Source organism: Palaemon carinicauda, chromosome 6 (genome assembly GCF_036898095.1).
Source record: "Palaemon carinicauda isolate YSFRI2023 chromosome 6, ASM3689809v2, whole genome shotgun sequence".
Lineage (NCBI taxonomy): Eukaryota > Metazoa > Arthropoda > Malacostraca > Decapoda > Palaemonidae > Palaemon > Palaemon carinicauda.
The window spans coordinates 86604036-86627922 of record NC_090730.1 but is presented as its reverse complement, the minus strand read 5'-3'; the positions used below and the strand labels follow the sequence as shown (position 1 = coordinate 86627922).

The 23887-nt window shown below is 33.8% G+C and overlaps 1 protein-coding gene across 1 annotated transcript in view; it reads left to right on the top strand.

The window, feature by feature from the left end:
- Positions 1-21210, top strand: part of LOC137643131 (carboxypeptidase D-like) — a 589663-nt gene extending 568453 nt beyond the window's left edge. Inside the window, exon 24 of the mRNA XM_068375981.1 lies at positions 16249-21210. Within this exon, the coding sequence (XP_068232082.1) occupies positions 16249-16355 (107 nt within the window). The 3' untranslated portion in view covers positions 16356-21210. The remainder of the gene's footprint in view (positions 1-16248) is intronic.
- The last annotated feature ends 2677 nt before the right edge of the window (positions 21211-23887 follow it).

Below are 23887 nucleotides of genomic sequence, written 5' to 3'. Positions count from 1 at the left end.
TGTGATATCGATAATTTATTGAGTTCATATCTAAACTTCACCAGAATTGGTCATCTGGACCAACCCAGCTTCCTCCAGTGATGGAGATGTTTAACTCTGTTGTTTTTATATAATAAAGACTTAAAAACTATTAAGATGTATTCATGTACCATTTAAATACATCTGAAAAACAACTCATACTCAATGTGTGCTTATAACAGTAGCACGCCAATAAATGGTGGCAGCGATTAAACTCTAAGACAGCGGTTAAGCTCTAAGAATTAGAGAAAAATCTTCAAGACTTCAAAATAATAGCTGTAAAACCAGAGAAATATCTTCAAGACTTCAACATAAAAGCTGTAAAACCAGAGAAAGATCTTCAAGACTTCAAAATAAAAGCTATAAAACCTGAGAAAGATCTTCAAGAACTCAACATTATCTACAAGAATCTACAATTTTGACTAAGTCCAACGGAAAAGCTAACATCAACATATGTTAGTATACAACCTGAATCTTCAATCAACATCCTAGGAAACCCAAGGACTGGCGTTCAACAATTGCAAGACATATCCAGGAAGAACTACATTCAACAAGAAACTAGAACGAGACATCGCTAACAAAACATCAAGAGAGAGAGAGAGAGAGAGAGGACGTGTCGACTTCATATATAAGCTAAGTACAGATATTTTGTATTCATTCCAGTTTGGGCAGTGAAGTGTAGTTATCACAAGTCGTTAGTCGATTATTACTGGGGTGAGTGAATTCCTAAACTTTGTTATAAGAAACTCTGAATTCTCATTTAGAATTTTTCTTTCTTTGTGCTAATTCCTTTTTCTTTCAGAAACTCTTGGGGAAATGTTTTGGGATTACAGTAGTAACATTGTTGGAGGAATTTTATTATACATATGCGTTTACGCAGTGGGCGTCTGTACTCATATAGATATTTTGATAGAATTGAAAGGGGTCAAAGAGATAGAAAAAAAAAAAATACAGCAGTCATGGCTCCTCCTGTCAGCCCTACCCCTGGACCTAGTGGTGTAGGCCAGGCTAATCCTCCTCCAATTGTGACGCTTGTAAATGCCAGGTCAGCAATCCTTCCTTTTCAAGGTCGGGTCAACGGGTTCTTGCCACAAAATGTGGAGTCATGGATTTCATCCGTTGATGCCCATTTAAATGCCAAACAAATCGTAGATCCTTTTGTACAATTACAAGAAACTAAAAGTTTTATAGATTTTTCTAAGGGGGATGCGAGTGCGTATTTAAGAGGTGTTTCATTTCAGGAAGCAGTTACTTGGGATGATTTCAAAGTTAGGTTACGCGCGATCTATGGGGGTGAGCAAGCCTTGGATGTAGTGTTAACGTTACGAAATACACTTAATCAAGCCACTATGAATCGGCTTAATGTTATTGAGAGAGCAGCTCTCATAGCTGATAGGCTTAACGAATATCAGGACATTTTAGGTAATTCCACTTGGGTTACTAACGATAACATCTCCGTGAAAGATTTTTTACGATTAATGTATTTAACTTGCATGACACTTATGTTGCCTGAAGCTTTAGTGCGGTGCTTTGATAAGAAGTTAACGCCTGCAAGTACGGAATTGGATGTCTATAAACAGATAAAGAAACACATGTCCAAATGTCCAGATCTCGATCCCGTGTTAACTCAAGTTTTTGCTAAGAATGAAACAAAATCACAAACAGTGAACGTAATTAACAGTCCAGTAGCGCGAGTGACGTGTTACAACTGCAAACGTCAAGGTCACATAAGCGCAGACTGTAGAACGAAATTTTGCTCAGTTCACAACACAGCATCGCATTCTTATAGTCAATGTTATGCGCGTAAGACACAACAATATCCTAGAAATACACAGTCAATTCCACAGTCAGTTCCATATGGAAATAAAAAGAAAAATCCTCATTTTAACAATAAGAAGAAACAACCAAATGTCAATGCAGTTCAGAGTCCGAAACAAACAAACACTTCTTCAAATATCGCTGAGCCTGGGCCGTCAAACCAGACCTCGCAAGGTCAGTCTAATTTTCAGAATGTGCAGAGCAAAGCAAATACCACATAGTTAACTCTAGAGGGGAAGAGAGTGATGTTGGGTCAAGGTCATTCATGTCAACATCAATAGTATTGAATAATCAATTTAATGTTTTATCAGATAATTGTGAGACAATAGATTTTCCTATGAAACACACGGCCGAATTAAGTAAAACAGTGCATGCTCCTGTAGATTTGCAACGAATTCATACAATAATAAGCCAAAATGAGTTACGGCCAACCTTATATGCTGTAAATTTAGAACACAAATCCTTTACGTTATTTTTTGACTCTGGTAGTCCACGTAATATTATGGATTTGAAGACGCATCATTTGTTGTTTTCGAACTTTCCGATTGAAAAATCAGGAATTAGACTTTCAGGTATAGGAAATAATGAATTAAACGTCATAGGCATAACTCATATTCAGTTCAGAGTCGGTAATCGCACGTTTGCCGATACATTTGTTGTTGTAAAAAACATTAATATGTATCCAGCTGTAATTATAGGATACCCATCTATGGGAAATCAGAACATTATCTTAGCTCCTGCCAAGCACGGTGTGTATATCAAAGGGAAATTCTATAAGTCTTCTAATACCTTAAAGTCAGTTTTGGATAAAAAGACGACAAATGTAACCGTAACGTACGTTGAAGAACCAATAACTTGTCTCACTAATAAAGAAATAATATACGCGACCCAGCAGAATTCTCGTTCACCCGTAATATCATCTTGCACGCAATCTATCGAACCAAACATACCTTCGAATTTAATAGTGCAAATAAAGAAAACACTACCGGGATCTGAAATATTAATCCTTTCCGATACTTTGAAAACCAACGGATTGTCTGTCACACAAGCTATTTATACAGTAGGCTCACATCAGCAATGTAATATCGAAGTCTGTAATCATTTAAATAACACTTTAGTAATTCACAAAAATCAACATATCTTGGATGTAGAAGTTTATAAACATCGTATTCTTACCGTTGCTGAAATCAATCACTCTCAATCAGTTGCAGATGAATCCCTTTTGCGATCTATTAAAAATAAAATCAGTAAGGACATTCAAGACGAAGAAATTCAGCAGAAAATTTTTGAACTTTTAACTAAATATCAAGATGTCTTTTCCACTACGGATGGATCCTTAGGAAAAACAGATGTGATCGAGCATCAAATAAGGTTAAAGGACAAGCAGAAAATTATATATGTACCCTCGTACAGACTCCCTATGAAATTCCAGAATGAAATAAATGATGAAGTAGGTAAAATGTTAGAGGAAGGAGTCATTAGAAAATCAAACAGCCCTTATAATTCTCCTTTAATAGTTGTACCGAAAAAAGATCGAACATGGCGTATCTGCGTCGACTTTCGTCGTCTAAACGAGGAAACGATCCCTGATCGATTCCCAGTGCCATGTACTGACGATATTTTGTCTTTGTTAGGTCAGAATAAATATTTTACCAGTTTGGACTTACTTAAAGGCTTTCACCAGATATCATTAGAAGAAGATAGTATCCCATACACAGCCTTCAGCACAGCCAGGGGACATTATGAATTTTTGCGGATGCCTTTTGGTTTACGTTGTGCTCCTATAACATTTACAAGAATGATTAACATAGTGTTTGGAGACTTGTTAGGGGATATATTGCATGCCTATATGGATGATCTTGTAATCTTTTCCAACACCTTAGAAGAACATCTACGTAAGTTAGAACTAGTACTACAGAGATTAAGACAACATAACTTAAGGGTAAAGATTAGTAAGTGTGAATTTTTCAAAACAGAATTGATATATTTGGGTTTCATGGTGTCAAGCCAAGGTCTTAAAGTAGTCCATGATAAGGTGTCGGCTATACGTAATTTTCCCATACCTACTAATGTCAAGGGAATACAGCAATTTCTGGGTTGTAGTGGATATTACAGGCGTTTTATACGCAACTATTCAATAATAGCCGCTCCTTTAACTGATCTTACGAAGAAGGGCGTAGATTTCATATGGTCTGAGCAACATCAACAGGCGTTTAATACTTTGAAAGATGAACTGTGTAGTTCTCCTATCTTAAAATTTCCTGACTTCGGTAAGGAATTCTTCATTGCAACAGACGCCTCAGACTTAGGAGTAGGAGGGGTATTGCTTCAGCAATATGATAAACAGTTTTTCCCGATAGCTTTCTATTCTCGAAAATTGAGAACTTCCGAAAGTAAGTATGCAGTAATAGACAAGGAAGGACTAGCTATTGTTAATTCGCTAGTGCATTTTAAGTTCATAATTTACGCTTATCCCGTTAAGGTTCTTACTGACCATAAACCACTAACAGAGTTCTTTAAAGGCTTTAACCACAGCCCTAAACGAACTCGGTGGCATTTGATCATTCAAGATTTTGGCGCAAGAATCGGGTATTTACCTGGGAAAGCAAATATCATTGCGGATGCATTATCACGCAACCCCGTGTCATCTTGTACGGAGCCTTTAGCTGAATTAATAGATATATCAACATCCATGCCTATTGTAAAAACAATATCTGAACAAGAAGATTTAGGCTGGAGCGCTGAATTGTTACAGACTGAGCAAAGAAAAGATCAGAAAATAGAAACAATTATAAATGCTTTGAAAAGCAATCATAAAGAAAAGGAATATATAAAGTATAAGCAGCAGAATTATATAATCAAAGATAATATTCTGTGTAGGACTGTGACAAGGAAAACCCGCAATACACCACATGTAACTAACGACCAGGTAGTAGTACCAATCTCACTTATTTCCACTGTCCTGAATTGGTTGCATTCAAATCCATTACATGGACACCCTGGGTTCTCATTAATGTCACAGAAAGCCAAATCATTGTTTTATTGGCATACAATGCTTACAGATATAAAAAGACACATAGCTAATTGTCGCACATGTCAGGAAAACAAAGGGCATACGAAAACACCTGTCAGCCTAGGAGCTTATCCTGTGCCCAATCAACCCTTTGAAAGAATACATTTAGATTTGTTAACAGGATTTTACGAGTCAGACAGAGGAAATAAGCACCTCTTAGTAATTATAGATGCTTTAACTCGATATACAGAACTAATAGCGCTTAAAACTAAAACTGCGATTGAATGCGCTAGGAAGTTTTACGAGTGTTACATTTGTAAACATGGAATTCCACACATGATAATCTCAGACTCGGGTGGTGAATTTAATAATCACTTTCTTACCTCATTGTGTGAATTCCTCAACATAAAAAAGATTAATACCATGATATATCACCCAGAGTCGAATGGGCTAGTGGAAAGAGCAAATAGGAAGATATTAAATATATTGAGGGTAACACTAGGGGGATCAGACCCCAACTGGGATATTGCAATACCGGCGGCACTGAGTACTCTGAATCATTCATATCATATATCAATTAAAATGTCACCGCATGAAGCATTGTATGGTACCCCAGTTAGAACACCTTTCCATGTATTAACGCCTACAACTAATCTATCAAATCCTTTAAAAGAATGTATAAATGCAAGTATAAGTCGATATGATATCCTTCGAAAGAATTTAGAAGAATCACAAATCATAATGAAAAGGAATCATGATAAAATAGCGAAACCAACTAAAACATATACCGTGGGTGATAACATCTATATTCAAATCAATGTCAGAAAAGGGCTCAACTATAAATTAACACCTAAGTTTGAAGGCCCATTTAACATTTTGGAAACATTAACGGCCAATAGGTTTAGAATTCAAAACGTAGCCCAACCCACGGATGAGAGAATAGTACCATTGGCTCACATAAGAAATTAAAAAGAAAAGAGAGGAAAAGAAGTGAGGGAAAATTCTGTTCTGTTTTATGTGATTAAAAGTTTTCTTTTTAATACAGGAGTAATTACATATATTTTTTCTCGTTACAGGTTTCCAAGATGAATTTTTTGTTGTTGGGAGTGATATTGTTCGCTCAGACATTTTTCTCGTATGGGATGAGTTCTAAGACTAAAAATATATATTTTAAATATGGCAATATAGTTGAAAGACAAGAAGACATTTTTATTACGTCAACTAACGTAATTGTAGAAGTGAATATGCAAGCAATTTTTCTTCAAGAGAATGATGTCATTAGCTTAAGAACCGCCATTTCAAGGTTTTCTGCATCATTGGACGAGTTGCATAAAAGACATTTTCATTTGACTACTAAGAGTTTGCTTGGATCAACATTAAAAGTTGCAGAGATGCTATCTGATGACTTGAAAAATAAGACTGGCGAGACAGGATCTTTGGCTTATGACCTTTTGATGTGGACTGTAGGACACGAACATAAAGAAAGACGGAATCCGTTCATTTATGCTGCATTAAGCATCTTTGGGTTTGTTGCAAGTTTAGGTTTAGGAATTTCCAATCGTCTTAAAATTAGTAATCAAAATAAGAAAATTGAGTTCTTGACTCATAAAGATGAATTGATTATGTCAGAACTAAGGGATCAGTTAGCTTCAATCAATAAAATTATGGATTTATTAAATGAACATTCAGATAATATCGTTCAAATTATGGAAGTACAGGATTTGTTGGCAACATTAATGTATTATGATTCAAAGATAGATCACATACATAACAGAATTACACATTTCATTGAGAAATCCAAGGATTATGTAGAAGCTATCACGTTAGCAACTAAAGGTGTATTGTCGCCCCATTTGTTGCCTATAAGTTACTTAAAATTAATTCTGAAGAACGGAAGGGATAAACTAGGCTATGTTCCTTTGTTAGACGAACATAGGTTAGAATTTTATTACAGCCTAATTACAGTAAACGTAGATAATAACAAGATTAGGATTACAATTCCCTTTGATTCTTCTGATGCCTGGCAATCTTACAGGATATCACCATTTCCGACTTTCATGACAAATCACTCAAATCCATTAATATCCAGTTTGACAGGACACGTATTGATTTCCCCAGACAAGGAAACATATACGGTCATTAAAGACTTAAATCAATTAACTCACTGTTCAGACGCAATGGATAGAAAAATATGTACAGCTGACTCATTTGAATTCCGTAAAAACTTAATGGATTCATGCGAGTTAGGTATAGTGCTAGACGGTGCTCTCTCCCATACAAGTGAAAATTGTCTGGATAAGCTTTATCCCTTTGACAATAATGAGTTCAATTGCAGACTGAATAATGGCTCGTGGATACGATACGACAAGGACGGCTTCAATGTATCATGCCCTGACGGATCCACATCCTTTACACATATCTTCGTCGCAGCAGATGGTTGTGTCGGGACTTCCCCGAATTCCATGGTGACTGGTCTACGGACAATCATCAGAGAACGAGCCTACTTCGCGAACTTCACGTGGACCTCTACAATGCCAGCACTTCCTCTCCCATACAACGGACATGTGGCAAAGCGGTTGATGAAACTTACCGAAAAGGACCACCTGTCACCTACTTATAAAGAAATTCTTCACCCCATACTACTGGCTGGTTTGTGTTTCACGGTGGTGATATTTATCGCCGTGAACATCCTTGTTTGGCGTAGGTTACGGCACAGCAAGCAGCTAAAAAGGAATGAGTTGCATAGCCCCGACAATACCCCCTATTGGATCCAGTTCAAAGCTGTTTGAGTGGCCACCTCATTCGCTAAGGGAGTAATTTGTCGGGAAGATGTTTGTATGAAAAGCTGATTAGTACGCTAGTAATATGTAATTAAAGAAATTCTCTACATTTGCATTGTTAAAAATACATTTAAAACAACATTTAAAAAATAAATAAAATAAAAAAGGATATAAATCATTTTTTCTCTCGGCATCTAATAAAAATATATAAGCCGGAATGTTAAAAAAAAGAAAAGAGAAAAAAAAATAAATAAATAAATATATAACAGAATCTATGGGCATCTAATAAAATATATCAGCCCTATATATAAATATATATATATATATATATATATATATATATATATATATATATATATATATATATATATATGTACGAAACCGTGGTACGTGTACGTACCAGGAATTCATGTTTGTGCACTAAAAATTGAGTACTGTATTTTGTTTCTGACAAAGGTAACAATTATTCTTTATCAAGTTACCGAATCATATGTAAGTCAGAATTTATTTTGTTTTTTGGTACCATGTAATCATTTGCTAGCAATGTACCATATATATGATCTTGGTTTTATCATGCATTTTTCTTTTTGCTTTGGTAATATCTTTTTTGTATGCATTATTATTATTTTTTAATGTGCCTATTTGGACATTCGTCCTCAGTTGATTATGGCTAAAGTTAAACAAAGAATAATACGTATGTTCAGTCACACCTAATAACCATGTTTCGGCTTGTTGTTAAATTTTTGTAAAAAAATTGAGATAGCTGGCCGAGCTTATGTAATGATTAGAATAGTTAATATTACATGTTTAAAACAAATGACGTAATATGTCATGTTGGTTGGAAGAGCTAACCCTGGGATTTGCTGTAGTCATTCAAATTGTAAACCGGACATACAATGCAAGTCTCAGCAATTTGACATTCTTCTTAAACGTCAACACATTGTCTCATCGTGTGAAAGTTTGTGACGTCACCGGATGCAGGTGTCTTACGATTTCGTCACGTGGCTAAAGTAAACCAAGCATACGATATCTGTGATATCGATAATTTATTGAGTTCATATCTAAACTTCACCAGAATTGGTCATCTGGACCAACCCAGCTTCCTCCAGTGATGGAGATGTTTAACTCTGTTGTTTTTATATAATAAAGACTTAAAAACTATTAAGATGTATTCATGTACCATTTAAATACATCTGAAAAACAACTCATACTCAATGTGTGCTTATAACAGTAGCACGCCAATATATATATATATATATATATATATATATATATATATATATATATATATGAGAATGTGAATTTTGTGTATTATTTATATACACTCGTACATATTAAATGTGTAACCTATGAGTTACATTCCTAATCGTTTATTTGAAATTATATATATATGGTTATATATATATATATATATATATATATATATATATATATATATATATATATATATATATATATATATATATATATATATATATATCATCAGCCATTATTAGTCCACTGAAGAACAAAAGTCTCAGACATGTCCTTCCTCTGGCACCTGTTTATTGTCTATCTGTGCCAGTCCATGCCCGCAAACATCCTTAGTTCATGGATCCACCGTCTTCTCTTCCTTCCTCTTCTTCTTTAACAATCTCTAAGAATCTATTCTGTTGTTCTTAATGTCCATCTGCTCTCTGTCATTCTCATTATTTGTTCTGTTTATGTCCATTTCTTTTTCTTACAAGTTGTTATGATAACCTCTGCTTTAGTTGGTTCTCATATCTATGTTGCTCTTTTTCTGTCTCCTAGTATTATTCCCATCATTATACTTTTTATAGCTCTTTGAGTTGTAATAACTAATGTATGTTCTAAGGCCTTAGTAAAGCTTCAAGTTTCTGATGCAGAAGTTAATACTGGTAGGACAATTTCATTAAATAATTTTCTTTCTAGAGAAATTAGCATTTTAGTTTTCATTATTGCATTTTGTTTACCAAATGCTCTCCATATAAAGCTTATCCTCCTTTAAGTTTTGGTCTCATGTCCTGGGGAAATTTCGCCCGTCGTCTCAAGCTTGAGCTTTTAAATCGATACTTCTCCATTCATCATCTCCTACTTCATGCTTCATAGTCCTCACCCATGTAGGCCTGGGTCGTTCAACTCTTCTAGTGACTTTTGGAGCACATTGAAAGTTTGGTGAACTAATCTCTTTTGGGGAGTGCAAAGAACATTCCCAAACCATCTCCATCTACCCCTCACCATGATCTCATCCGCATACAGCTCTTGAGTAATCTCTTATAGTTTCGTTTCTAATCCTGTCCTGCCATTTAACTCCCAATGTTCTTCTGAGGGCTTTGCTCTCAGATCTACAAAATCTGTTTGATATTGTTTAATTGTTATACCACGATTCATGGTCATACAGTAACACTGATCTCACTAAAATGATATATAGCTGATTTTTATATGTAATTTAAGGCTATTTGATTTCCAAATTTTATTTAACCTAGCCGTTGTCTGATTTGCTTTTTTTAAACTTTCATTCAACTCAAATTCTAAAGCTCATAGTTCCTAAATACTTAAATGATTCTACCTCATTAATCCTTTCTCCTTCCAATGATATTTCATCTTCCATTGCATATTCCGTTATCATCATCTCTGTCTTCTATTTATCCTGTGTGTCTTCTATTTATCCTGTGTCTAACCTCATGTGATATTTCATGCATTCTGGTAATCAAGCTTTGCAAGTCCTGTAGTGTTCTGCTAATAAGGTCAGCATCATCAGCACACTCTAAGTCAGCTAATTTCCTGTTACCAATCCAGTTCAATCTTTCAACACCATCCCCAACTGTTCTATGCATTGCAAAATCCACGAGGAGGATAAACAACATAGGTGACAACACATTCCCTTGGAGTACTTCCTGTTCACTGCAAATTCATTTGAAAGGACTCCACTAAGATTAACTTTGCATTTTGTTAGGCTCATGAACAGACTTAATTAAATGTGCATATTTGCAAAGGAACTCCAAAATAACACAGAACACTACAAATTTGGCCAGTGCACACGATCAAAGGCTTTTTCATAATCCACAAATGCCATCAAAAGTTGATTTCTATATTCTATACATTCTTGTACTACAAGTCTTAAAATGTAAGTTTGGTCATTACAACTTCTACCTTTTCAAAATCCTGCATGTTAATCTCTCAGCTTTTCGTCAATCTTTCTCTCTATTCTCTTTAGAATGAGGATACTATATATTTTCATAACAACTGACATAAGTGTGATGCTTCTTTAATCATTGCAATCAGTCAAATCTCATTTTTTTTTTTACCATTTTCACCAACACTCCTTGCTCCCATTCATCAGGCTTTCCCTCTTCACGCCACATCCTACAAAATAATCTTGTACTTAATCTGGGAGTCACTTCATTTTTGGCCAATATCATCTCAGCAGTAATATACAGTGTATATATATATATATATATATATATATATATATATATATATATATATATATATATATATATATGTATATACATATATATATATATATATATATATATATATATATATATATATATATATATATATATATATATATATATATATATATATATATTATATATATATATGTATATATATATATATATATATATATATATATATATATATATATATATATATATATATATATATATATATCGCTCGCTTGCGACAACGTCATAACTCAAAAAAATGTATTTTTGAGTTATCCATATAGACATATTCATCTTCAAATGCTGATTTTTTTGGCAAAAGTTTCATAATTGTAGCTAAAAAATTGATCGCTAGAGGCGCTAAATGTCCTAACGACATATGTGTGTGTTTTAATTAATTAAAATGTATATGAATGCTAGTCTGTGTATACGTACGTATATGTCTTTTTGTATATTTATATATAGATGTGTTTTACATAAACATATAGTTTTGTTTATGTATTTATATAGATAAGACTACCGTTATTCATATAAATAAACTGTATTGAAAGTCAAAAATAAGAATTTACCTGTCACCAGAAATGACCCTTTTTGGCAGGTGTCTAATGAGGTTGGATCTCCCCCCAGTAAACACCTGACCACAGCCCAGGTAGCTGGTATGGGAGTGTCATTGTTCTGTAAGCCTCTATATGTATGTTCGTATGTTCACTTTCCCTATAAAATGTAAAGAAACCTCTCAAAATCTACGGGCCAACCAAGGGAAAGGCCTGTGCCAACAAGAAGAGTTGGCTGTAATACTCTACGAACGAACGAACTCAAAAAATCAGTCCTCTGAGGAAGTATCATGAAACTAGTCAGGACTTAATCGTATATTTCGTATTTTCATTTTCCCTGTGGTTCTTCTCCATCTGAGCATCACGTTTTCCTGTGATTTTTACGCATATACATATATATATAGATAGATATATAGATATATAGATATATATATATATGTATATATATATATATATATATATATATATAATATATATATATATATATATATATATATATATATATATATATATATATATATATATATATATATATATATGTATATATATATTAAAATGATAAACTATCATGAGTATTTTGATTAACATCTTAAAGGATAATAGAGAACTTAAGTTGACACTCAGCTGTATATAAGAGTGTAACAAAGGGCAAAAGAGCGCCAAGTACTATATTATAGTGGAGAGGGACGGATGCATGATGGGTCCATAAAATTTGGCCAGACTCTCTCTATTTACGGCTATCCAGTAGAGGAGAACACGGGCAAATCCCTCGTCAGGTAGGGAAGAGTAAATAGGAAAAATCCCCCTTCTGTTTCCTTTTGATGTTGGCTACCCCTAAATTGGGGAAGTGCCATGGTAGATAAATAGATAGATTAAAATACACTCTTGAATATGAATGTATCAAACCAAATATTGCTTTAGATTACCTTAAGCTATAATTCAAAATATTGACTGCATACTCACATTTATGGATTGAAGCAGCTTGTACTTGCTCAGTAGTACTAGGGACGCCTCTAAATGGTGATGACCATCCTTCCTATATCACATTCCCATCAGTGTGAAACATTGACTTGAGCAGTTAGCATAAGTTTCAACTATGCCTTTCCACAGTAGATTCACATTGTACAGGACTATCTTTAACATAATTGTCTTGATGAAGAATTCCAAATCACATCAGGATGACATGGTAAAAAGAAAAAGTATTTTTAGTGAAGGTAGTAAACATCGATGGAGTTCATCTTATATTATGAACATTCTTCAAGGAAGATTGAATTGCTATTTTGTTTTTCTCAAGTTAATGTTACTACAGTGTTATTGACTGAATAAATTATAGTTATGTTGTTTAATATTTAAGAATTAATTTTTTGCATATTAGAAATTCTAAATTTTAATAATTCTTTATAGTAATAAATCATAATTTTTGATATCGCTCAAACTCCCACTAGTTATTTGTCATATTTTTACCATTTTCAATATCATTTTTGTGTTAAATGTACCAATAACAATTTTATCATAAAAAGATAAAAATTACCTTAATACATTACATCGATACACAAATAACTGAATATGAGCAAATCCGTATATGAGCATATAAATTCAAATCTGCTTTTGAGCATTTTATCAATCTGTGAGTAAAAATTTCCATCTGTATGTGCATGTCTTGTGGCCAAGTACTAACAAAACTAGCATGTAATGTACTGACAACAGATATCCACTACTCATACTCCACCCATGCAGTGTTCACGGTATTTTTACGCCATTGTGTTTTGCCTTAGCTCTTATCCCTTCTGCTCAGACCTTAACTCTTTCACTCTCTCATAGAATTCATACCAGCATCCCTTAACGTAACCTTGCGAGTGTCTTTGGAAATTTTCTTTACATGTACAAAATTACTTGTAAATACAGGCTTGAATTGGTTTTGTGGTGAGCTTATCTACATTGCCAATTTACATAATAACTATGAAATAAATAAATTTTTCTATTAGGATCATAATCCACCTTCATTCAGATCCAAATCTCGTTTTTGTTGGAGGACTCGATGATTATTTAGAATATTTCCGCGAAATAAGTATTTGAAGACACCAAAGTGCATCATCGGATCACCAGTGTGTTATGGGATATCCATGCTTAATTCAGTACTCAAGTATCTGAGATTAGATCTGCTCAGTTCAGATATTATAGCAGATGAGTTTAGGGCCTTTTGTTTTAAAATACCTCAAGAAGTCAGTCTGGATGTAGCTTTAGTTCTTAAAAGGTTCAAGTTTTACACCTTTGGAGTTTCTCTCAAAGATTTCACCTTTAGAACACTTTATCTGTTGGCATTGGCTTCAGCTAAACTCATCAGTGAGTTACTAGCAATATAGGCTTCAGGGCAATATTATCTCTTTTGACTACTTTCAGAGCTATATATATTTTTAAGACTTAAGAGTAAGTCACAATACCCTTCAAATCACCTATTTGGAAAAGGATGTGAGCATTATATCAGAAAATAGATTTCTTTCTGGGGAAGAATCATTCAATAGTACACTCCAGTATTTGGTCAAACCTACAAACATTAGAGAAAAGGCTCCTAATTTGTTTTCTGAGATTAGAATCCCAAATCTTCCTTTGTCAAAAAATGCAGTGCCATTTCTTGTTAGAAGTGTAGCCACATAACCCCACAAATAATTGGATCCAAATCTAACAAAATCCATGAAGGTTTGGGTTCATGATATTAGAAGTGCACCTACATCATTTAATTTTTGCAGTACACCTCAGTGTCATGTCAAGTCTATTTTTGCTTGCTTCAGGTCCTATAATAGAGCTAATGTGAATGCAATGTAATAAACTTTTGGGTTTTGATTCATATGTTTTGTTTTTTCTATTCAAGAATTCTAAGTTTAGTTACATGATGTTGGGGTTAAAGATAAATAATTAGGAAACAGTCTGAAGTCCTGTATTTCAAACCTTTAATTTTAGGTTATTCAAATAGTAATTTGAGATGGTTTGTTAAGGGGATCGTCCTCTATGTCCTGCATTTTTTTCTAATGATTAAAAATACACAATTCTATATGTTTTAGAAAAAAGAATACCTTCATCATATAAAAACTTCAAGTCATTTGATCAAGAACTTTTTGATTTATTAGCAAAAATCATGATTTTTTAAAAACATTTAGGTACATTTTTATCAACTAATATGATAACAATTGCATTGAAAATCATACCATCAAAACTTCTTTATAAATCAAATAATTCTGTGTGACAGGTTTTTTATTTTCCTTTTTCTTTTTTAATGATTTTTTCTTAATTTTCTTCATCTAGAAGTAAAATAATCATGAAAAAAGGTGATAAAGGAAAATCAAAATTCTGTTACACAAAATTGTGGGATTTTTATTCTTCATTTCAATGATATCCTTCTCTCTAAAATCAAATGATAAGAGAAAAATGTACCCAAGTGAATATGTAGTTTTTTTTAGTTATGATCCAAAGATTTGCTATAAATTTTTGCATTTTTTCTTTAAAAATCAAGATAACATTATTATGATAACCTTACTTTATACTTTTATTGTTTATTCCTACATGAAGGCTCCCTGAATGAGGTATTTAAACCCTAAGTTTACTAATACATTTGGTGTAAGGGTGTCATGAGTTGCCAGCGGCCTCTGATTGTTGCGAGAGTTCTAGTTAGAATATTCCAGCTTTGTACTTTTTTCCATGCTTCCCTCTCTTTTTGGTTCATTTTTGTTGTTCTCTGCTTACTTTTTGTTCTTTCTTTAACCTGAGGTAACATTGACCTGGCTATAGAGTTCACGAGGACATTGTGAAAACTCAATGTACATACGAACTGCAAGTAAACAAAAACACATGCAAGATAACTTCTGTAGATCGTAGATCGTAGTTTGCGTTCGCCTACCCTCTACCAATGCTTTCCATCTCTGCCAAATGTATGAGATTGTGAAATATAAGTGAAAAATTTATATATAAATGCACAAATAAACACGCAAAGACAATTCTGTCAAACTAAGTCATGCAGACGATGCAGTAAAGATGACGTCAACATTTTCATTATTTGTTAAAATAATTGGCTCAAACTTCTGGAGAGCATGTACGATATGTTTTTGCATACATAGAAATAATTAAACAATTTTTAATTTTTTCAAGTTATGTCAAACACCATAGCGGACGGTCTCCTTAATAATAATGTAGACCATAGGGGAGTCTAGAATTTTCTTTTTTCATTATTTTAAAACTATAAACAACCTGTATCTTTCCTTCACTGGAGATGGGCCTCCATCAGAGTGTGGGACTTTGCAATAGGAACATCAGGGAAGGTTCATAGAAATTAATAGAATGTTCATATACTTTGACTAAAAGACAAAGACAATGTGTCTTGCACAAGCTATTGGCTATTCCCATTAACCACTAGACTATTTTGTTACTTTAGTAAAGACATAAAGTATATGAAAGGGAAGGCAAATGGAATTTTCTTAGTTTCAATGTCTACAAAACAGCTTCCACCGGGAAGAATATGAGCATCAGGTGAATATAGAAATAACAGGTTTTGTTTGTAGGATTCTTAATAACAATTTATTTATTTATTTATTTACTTTTTTTTTTTTTTTTTTTTTTTGCAGAGAAGCGTGTAAGCAGCAGACCTTATCATGATTTGATATCTAGTTCTTCTGATGAAGAAGAGTTCTTCATTAAGGAATCATACCTTAAGAAAAAAACACTTCAATAATATTTTCACACTACTTTATTTGTTTTGTGATATTCTATATGGTCAGGTAGTTATTTACCATTCATTAATGATGAAGATGCCTTAAGAAATAACCATTGTTGTGATGCTAATGATTATGGATTAAAGTAAATTGTTGTAAATGTCTATTGTCTATTGTGATGTTAGGTACAGGATTTGATGATAATCTATTTTTGATAACCTCCATTAAATGGAATTAATCCTCTATGTAGAGTTTAGGTAACTAGCAAAGAGTTTGCGTTTGTAATAGTGTTTGAGATGAGTTACCAGTTTTGTTGTGATTATACATATGATGAAGGAACTCCTAGGTATGATAACTGGTTAATATTTTTCTTTGCAAAAAAATATAAAAAAAATTTTATGGAATTTTAATATAATTTTGAGACGTTTCAGTTACACTTAAAGGAAATATGGGAAGTACAAGAAATCCTAAGGAAGTATTTAAAAAAAAAAAATTGCTAAAGATAAGTTATGTTTAAATGCTGTTAATGTACTACAGAATAGTTAGCATGGATGATTTTCATACTCTAGCTTGGCTCCTATTCAATTTCTGTATAATGGTTTTTTTCCTAATTAACCCCATATTTAATTTGTCATTTTGAAATGACTTTCTTTTATCTTTTATGATATCCATGCACCAAAGAAAAAATATACTTTTTTTATGTATTTTCAGTAAACTTCTCCATTTTAAAACTTATCATACGTCCATTCTAGAGATGATCAAGTATAGTATACTATTTAATAGTATACTATTTGATAAAAAAAAGACTAAATGAATGATAAAAACCTGATATACTCCATAACGAAAGTCATTATAGAATAAAATGTTCAGACAACTGATATGTTATTTATGAGGTAAGTTTTAATTTTGTCACATTTCTATAAACAGACTGTTTCTTATTTTTTCCCATTCAATTTTATTCTCCAACATGAATCAGAACAATTCATTAAGAATGCATTACATTTTTTTTTCCTTTTTTTTTTTTTTTTGAGAGAGAGAGAGAGAGAGAGAGAGAGAGAGAGAGAGAGAGAGAGAGAGAGAGAGAGAGAGAGAGAGAGAGTTTGATGTGAATGAACACACCATCACTGTTATGTCAAAATTTATGAAGTTGATATGTGCATGAGTTAGAATGCTTGAGAAATAGTATAGAGGAATTATTGACACACACACACAGAGTATTTGACGTGAATGAACACATCACTACTGCTATGTCAATGTTTATAAAGTTATGTGCATGAGTTGGTATAGTTGAGAAATGATATAGAGGAATTATTGATGGATAGCGTTGAGATTTTTGAAGTGGATGAATGGTTTTAATTGTAAAGATTTTTTCCACATTTGTAATAGTTTTTTTATTAGAAAATTGAAAACTTGTTGGCAGTATGCACAAAAGGCTTTGCTGTTGCAAGAATATTTTTGGGTTTTGTTTTTATGATACTATATTTTAGCATTTTCCTCAAAGAACATTGGTGATGAACATTAAAACAAATCAGCAAATATAATTTTAGCTTCATTTTTCTTAAAGTATGTCATTTGGGGCTGTAGAGAAAGTTTCTTCCATCAGTGAAACTTGCTTATCCTTTGGTTATGCTGATTGTTACAAAGATATGCATTTATATAGGTAATTATTGATAATGCATGAATCTAAGCCTTATTTTATGTGATGTAATTCATAAGTTAAACAAGCCCTATGAAAGCTAAGATTGCTTTAGCTCAGTGATGTATATAAACTATTTTTATAACCTAAACTGCAAAAGTTAAATGGCTTATGATAGATTATGGAAGTAAAGTAATGAGATTATTCATTTTATAAAGCAAATACTCAATGTCTAACCCTGAACTGCACTGTGTAGGGTAAATCTGTCATGAAAACATTGATGATGAGTATAAGGATTTATTTCAAATTCTCTTTTGTCAGGAAAAGGATAGATGTTAATAGTTTTTAGGTGACTAAATCCTTATTATTTTAGTCTTTAAACAATGTCTAGCTCATTTAGATAGGTCTGCACTAAATTTTAGGTTTCAAGGTTTCTGTTCATTTCTAAATTTGTTCTGATTTATGTATTATCATGTATTGTTTCTATTATATATTTGTTATGCTTTTAGAGATGTATTCACATTACTTGAAATTGCCCAATGGTAATTGCAGATATTTTGTAGAATGCTTGTGTAATGATTTATATTATTTCCACGAATCTCCCCTGATTTTCATATTGCATCTTCTCCAGAAGTTCAGTTTATTGACGCTTGATACTAAGATTTGAAAAATTTGCTCTTTTCTTTCCTTTCAATAGACATGCTTTTAGTAAAGTAGTGAGACATTCCAGTGGTTAATGGGAATAATCAAAGTGCCAGTGACCCTTGTTATTTCACTCTTTCAGTCGCATTGATTCGATGCCGATGCATCCTTTCAGCCAGATTGTGATAAGTTTCATTGCATTTTAAGGAGTCTCTCTCTGGATTTATTAAAAATCACTGCCCAGGCATAGTACTGTGATTTGAATAACTATTGTAAGGTCAAGCTGCATTGTTCCTTTCATGGAAAGTGTGTTTCAAATTTCAAGTGTCAATGAGACTGGCTTTTAGTTTAAGGGGAAAATCCAGAGAAGAATAAATTAGTTATTTATGGCAGGAAGGGTGACAATTATGATATGCCAGCATTGTTCTCTAATGCACACTTAATCAGCAAAGTTTGTTATGATGATGAGCTTCAGAAGTTCCTAACTTTTTTACTTTTTTTGATTCTTGGAATGCCAGTGAATCTTTGCTTAAAGGATGTAATTTTGTTTTTAGCTTCATGGTTACTACCCTTAACCTGACTTCTCAGCTTTGGTTAAGACATTTAATAAAGGCTCTGAATATTCACTGTGCCTTACAGACTCGAGATACTCTCACAGAGCATCAAATTCTTTAATTTCTATATATTATTCTTTTGCTGCTAAACCCTTGCATTTCCACATTCTTAATTGCTCTTTTAGAAAACTAGATTGCTTGGTAGAAGACCGAGCGGATAATTTGGATTGTTATATCATTCCATTCGTAAAGTAAATGCTCTTAAACAACCTCATATTTCCTAATTCTGTGTTGTCAACCTAATCATTCATGTGTTTTATTATTTTTATCATTTGTATAATTTATATATATTTCCATATAGTAAGTACGGTTGGCAACGTTTATTTGTGGATGGCATCGCATATGATGTAATTTTCTTTGCTCTTAAAGTTGTTGATTTAGTTTTAGCCAAAGTTGATCATTTGAATCGTATTTGCGTAAGCGCTAGTATTTATACTGCTGAAACTATTCTTACTGATAAAAAGCAGCTCCCATACCAGTTGTAATTAAACAGGATAGTTAGTGAGAGAGAAAGATATGAATTGTGATGAAATATCTAAATTTTAAAACTTTTCCTTATTGCTGAAAAATACCCTAATATGTTGTTTAAGGCAAGGTTTGATGCTGTATTTTCTTCAAAGTATTCAGAGAAAGCTACTTTTTAGACTACAGTATGTATACCCCTCAATTCTTCCTTTTCATTATGGATAGAATCATTTCATTGTTATAACATTAGCCTTTCACCTGAGAGTTTGCTTAATGTAAGCAATCTCTAACCTTCTCGTAATGCAATTCAGGCCATAGAGAGCCTGGATTGTGCACCAAAGGTGAAGGTTACTTTAAACCTTAGAGGTTTGCTTGAAACCCTTGTGACACGATTCAGGCAGCACCAAAAGTGAAAGCTAGACTTTCACCTGAAAGGTTTGTTTGAAACAAGCAATCTTTCAACGCCTTGCAACCCATGCTCGCAGGAGATCCAAGCTCTCCACGACCTTGGATTGCTGCGCAAGGGGAGGAAAGTTTTTCATTCACCATAGAGTTTTGGTTGTACTAGCTATCTCTCACCACTTAGCGACGCAATTCAGGCTCTAGCGAGCCTGGGTGAAAGCCAGCCTTTCATCTGAAAGGTTGCTCAATGCATGCGATCTCTCAATTCCTTGCAATACAATTTAGGCTCTGGCGAGCCTTGGTCACTGCGCCAAGGGTCAAACCTAGCCTTTCGCCCGATAGTTTGCTAGAAACAAGCACTTTCTCTCCCTCTTGCTAGCTTAGCTCGCAGCGTGATTCAGTCTCTCAGCATGCATGGATCGCGGTACTAAGAGTGAAAGCTTGCCTTTCACCCATGAGTTATATAGATAGATAATCAGAGATAAGTCCTATTTTTCAAATTGTATTTTAGAGTAGTTTTTACCATTAATCTAAACCAGTAGAGTCTAGAATCTTAAGTATTTTATACTGTACTATGTCAATTCTATAGTGCTGATTGTTTAAATTACCTATCTCTTTCCTTCACTGGTATACCACCTACATCAGTGTGGGATTTGACAGTATAAATATCAGGAGGGTCATAAAAATAAAGCAAATTTTAATGATTAAATGTTTTCTATTCTCCATGTTCATATACATCCGCACCCTCCTCTCCACTGACTTGTGATGTAAAATGAATAAGGAATAATATAGCTTCAACTTCTAGACTGAAATAACAGAGCCCCCAATGCTTCTATTCTTGTGATTAACTGTAAGTGTCTCATTACTTTTCTGGAGGCATGTGTCTAATGAAATAATGGATTTTTTTTTTATTTTAGGGGTAAATGACAAAAAACTATCAAGCTTTCAGAGAATAAGCAATGTGAACATCTGGTGAGTATGGAAATAACAAATGTTATAATTAAAATGTCATATACTGTATTATTATTTAGCTAAACTTCATCAAAATTGGGAGACAGGGATATAATGTACAGTATTGTAAAAAAAATGGTTACATAAATGAAAATTTTATCAATATTGAGTTGATTTACTATACCATCATTTTCTTTTTTAATTACCAAGTAAATATATATTGATCATATTTGTAAGTGAAAAGGCCTTCAATAGAATTTATATTTCAAAGTATTTTTCCATTTCCCTTTGTTAATCAGATTTGGCTTTTGTATACTGTACACAATCATCATCATCATCCGCCTAGAGACGCAAGGGCCTCAGTTAAATTTTCCCAGTTGTCTCTTATCTTGAGCTTTTAAGTCAGTACTTCTTTTATCATCATCTTCTTAATGCTTCATAGTCCTCACCCATGTAGGCCTGGGTCTTCCAACTCTTCTAGTGCCTTGTGGAGCCCAATTAAATATTTGGTAAACTAACCTCTCTTGAGGAGTGCTAAGGGCATGACCAAACCATCTCCATTTACCCCTTACCATGATCTCATCCATATCATGCTAGGCAGTATATCTTAGCAATCCATGTTTGTCAAGGATTATATAAGCAGATGAGCAACCTGGTGAAGTAACAAGAACTTTGGGTATGAAGGAAATGCCCCCCAAAAATCTTGAAGAAGTAACTGGCATCAGGGTGACGTATTGGGTTTAATGCAATAGACAAGCTGTCGCTTCAGTTTGTACTCTCGATGACTGGCGGATGATCTTACTATACACAATATTTTACTTATTCAGCATCTTGAATTTTAAGAATTTTTATATTTACTCTAGCTTGAAAACATAAGCGTTTATTATTTGTCATCTGTTCTGTATTTAATTACATATTTTTGAAATTTTAATGTGAAATAGGCTTTGAGTAAGCCCATTCATGTAAATGACAATACTGTATAAATGTGTTATGAACCTACTGTGTAGTGTATAGCACTATTAAATAAAGAAATTGATAATAAATTGTTTAAAACAGATTACAGACAGTCCTGAAGGACCGAACATCCAATTTATGAACATTCATATTTACGAACACAAAATACCCCAAGTCAAAAAACTTCATAAACTCCATAGAGTTATAATTTTGAAATTACCGCCACTTCCAACTTGTTCCCGACGCCGCCACCACCCATGCCAAGCAGCACTGACACGTGTTATTCAAAATCAGTGAACCCTCGCTACTTCGCGGTTCGACCATCGCGGATTCACCACTTCGCGGGTTTTTTCCATAACCCATATATATATATACATATCGCGGATTTTCCGGAAATTTCGAAAATACCGCGAAATCTGAAGACCCCCAAATACGATATTTCGTTACCTGTAATTCCATTAATACTGTAATTAGTAATATCTGCTCTTACTGATTGTTCATTGCATTACATATGATATATAATTCAGCACAGAAAGAAATAAAACACGAAAAAAGAATGTGATCATACGATAATACAGTACTGTATACAGTACGTAGTAAAATTAAATCGAACATGAAACGCAAATCAGATGCAGTCATACCATATTAGAATGGTGTAAGACTGCTGATGGCTACTACTGTACTACAAATGTAATGGATGTGCATCTTTTCCATGATTCTTTTGTATGTAGGCCTATACGTACGTAGTACTGCATCCAATAATATTCTTTGTTGCAAAATCACATTTCGAATAAGCGTACGAGAGAGAGAGAGAGAGAGAGAGAGAGAGAGAGAGACACACATCCTACAAAAGAATAAAATAACATACGTAAAGCTATTATTATTATTGTTATTATTATTATTATTGTTGTTGTTGTTAATAAAATTATTATTGTTATTATTATTATCATTATTATTATTATTATTACTGTACAGTATTATTATCATTATTTATTATTATTATTATTAATACTGTACGTACGGTATACGCGGGGTATCTTGTACTTTGAGTTGGTAACCTACGCATCATATACTGTAAGACGGGTTGTGATTGGTTCAAGCGCTGATAGATGACGAATCAGAACTCAAGTTTTGTTATCTAGCCTGTGATTGGTGTTTTGCCCTCATCTCCAACCCGCAGCATCTAGGTTCTCGCGGGCCCGGGTCGTCCACTTTCTCTTGCGGCGTATCGCTGAGTAGACGTTCTTAAGTTTGTGAAGTTTAATCTGTGCTGTGTGCGACTGTTTTAAGTTGAACTTTTTGTTAAATCCTACTGTACAATGCCTCCCAAGCGTTCTGCTTCTACTAAGGCTGGTAGTGAGCCTAAACGCCACCGAAGGATGATGACGATTGCTGAGAAGGTTACGCTTCTCGATATGTTAAAAGACGGTAGAAGTTACGCGGCCGCAGCGCGCCATTTTGGAATCAACGAATCTACTGTTCGCTATATCAAGAAGGACGAGGCGAACCTTAGAAAAACGGCTGCAATCACCTTTAGCAGATCAGCGAAGCGAGTCGTTACAACACGTAATAAAACGATCGTACGCATGGAAGGTGCTTTAGCTGTGTGGATTGCCGACTGCCGGAAGAAGAACATAGCCTTGGATACGAACACCATCCGAACAAAGGCTTTGAGCTTGTATGAGAATTTTGCTGCAAAGGAACCTCAAGACGACGACGGCAACCATGTTGAAGAAGATGATGATGCAGATGATCCTCAACCAGGGACATCCACTGATTCCCAGCCCCAGAAACAACGTTTTTCCGCCAGCAAAGGATGTTTCGCGAAGTTTCAGAAACGCTTCGCCCTGAAAAGCGTTTCCCTGCATGGCGAGGCTGCTTCGGCTGA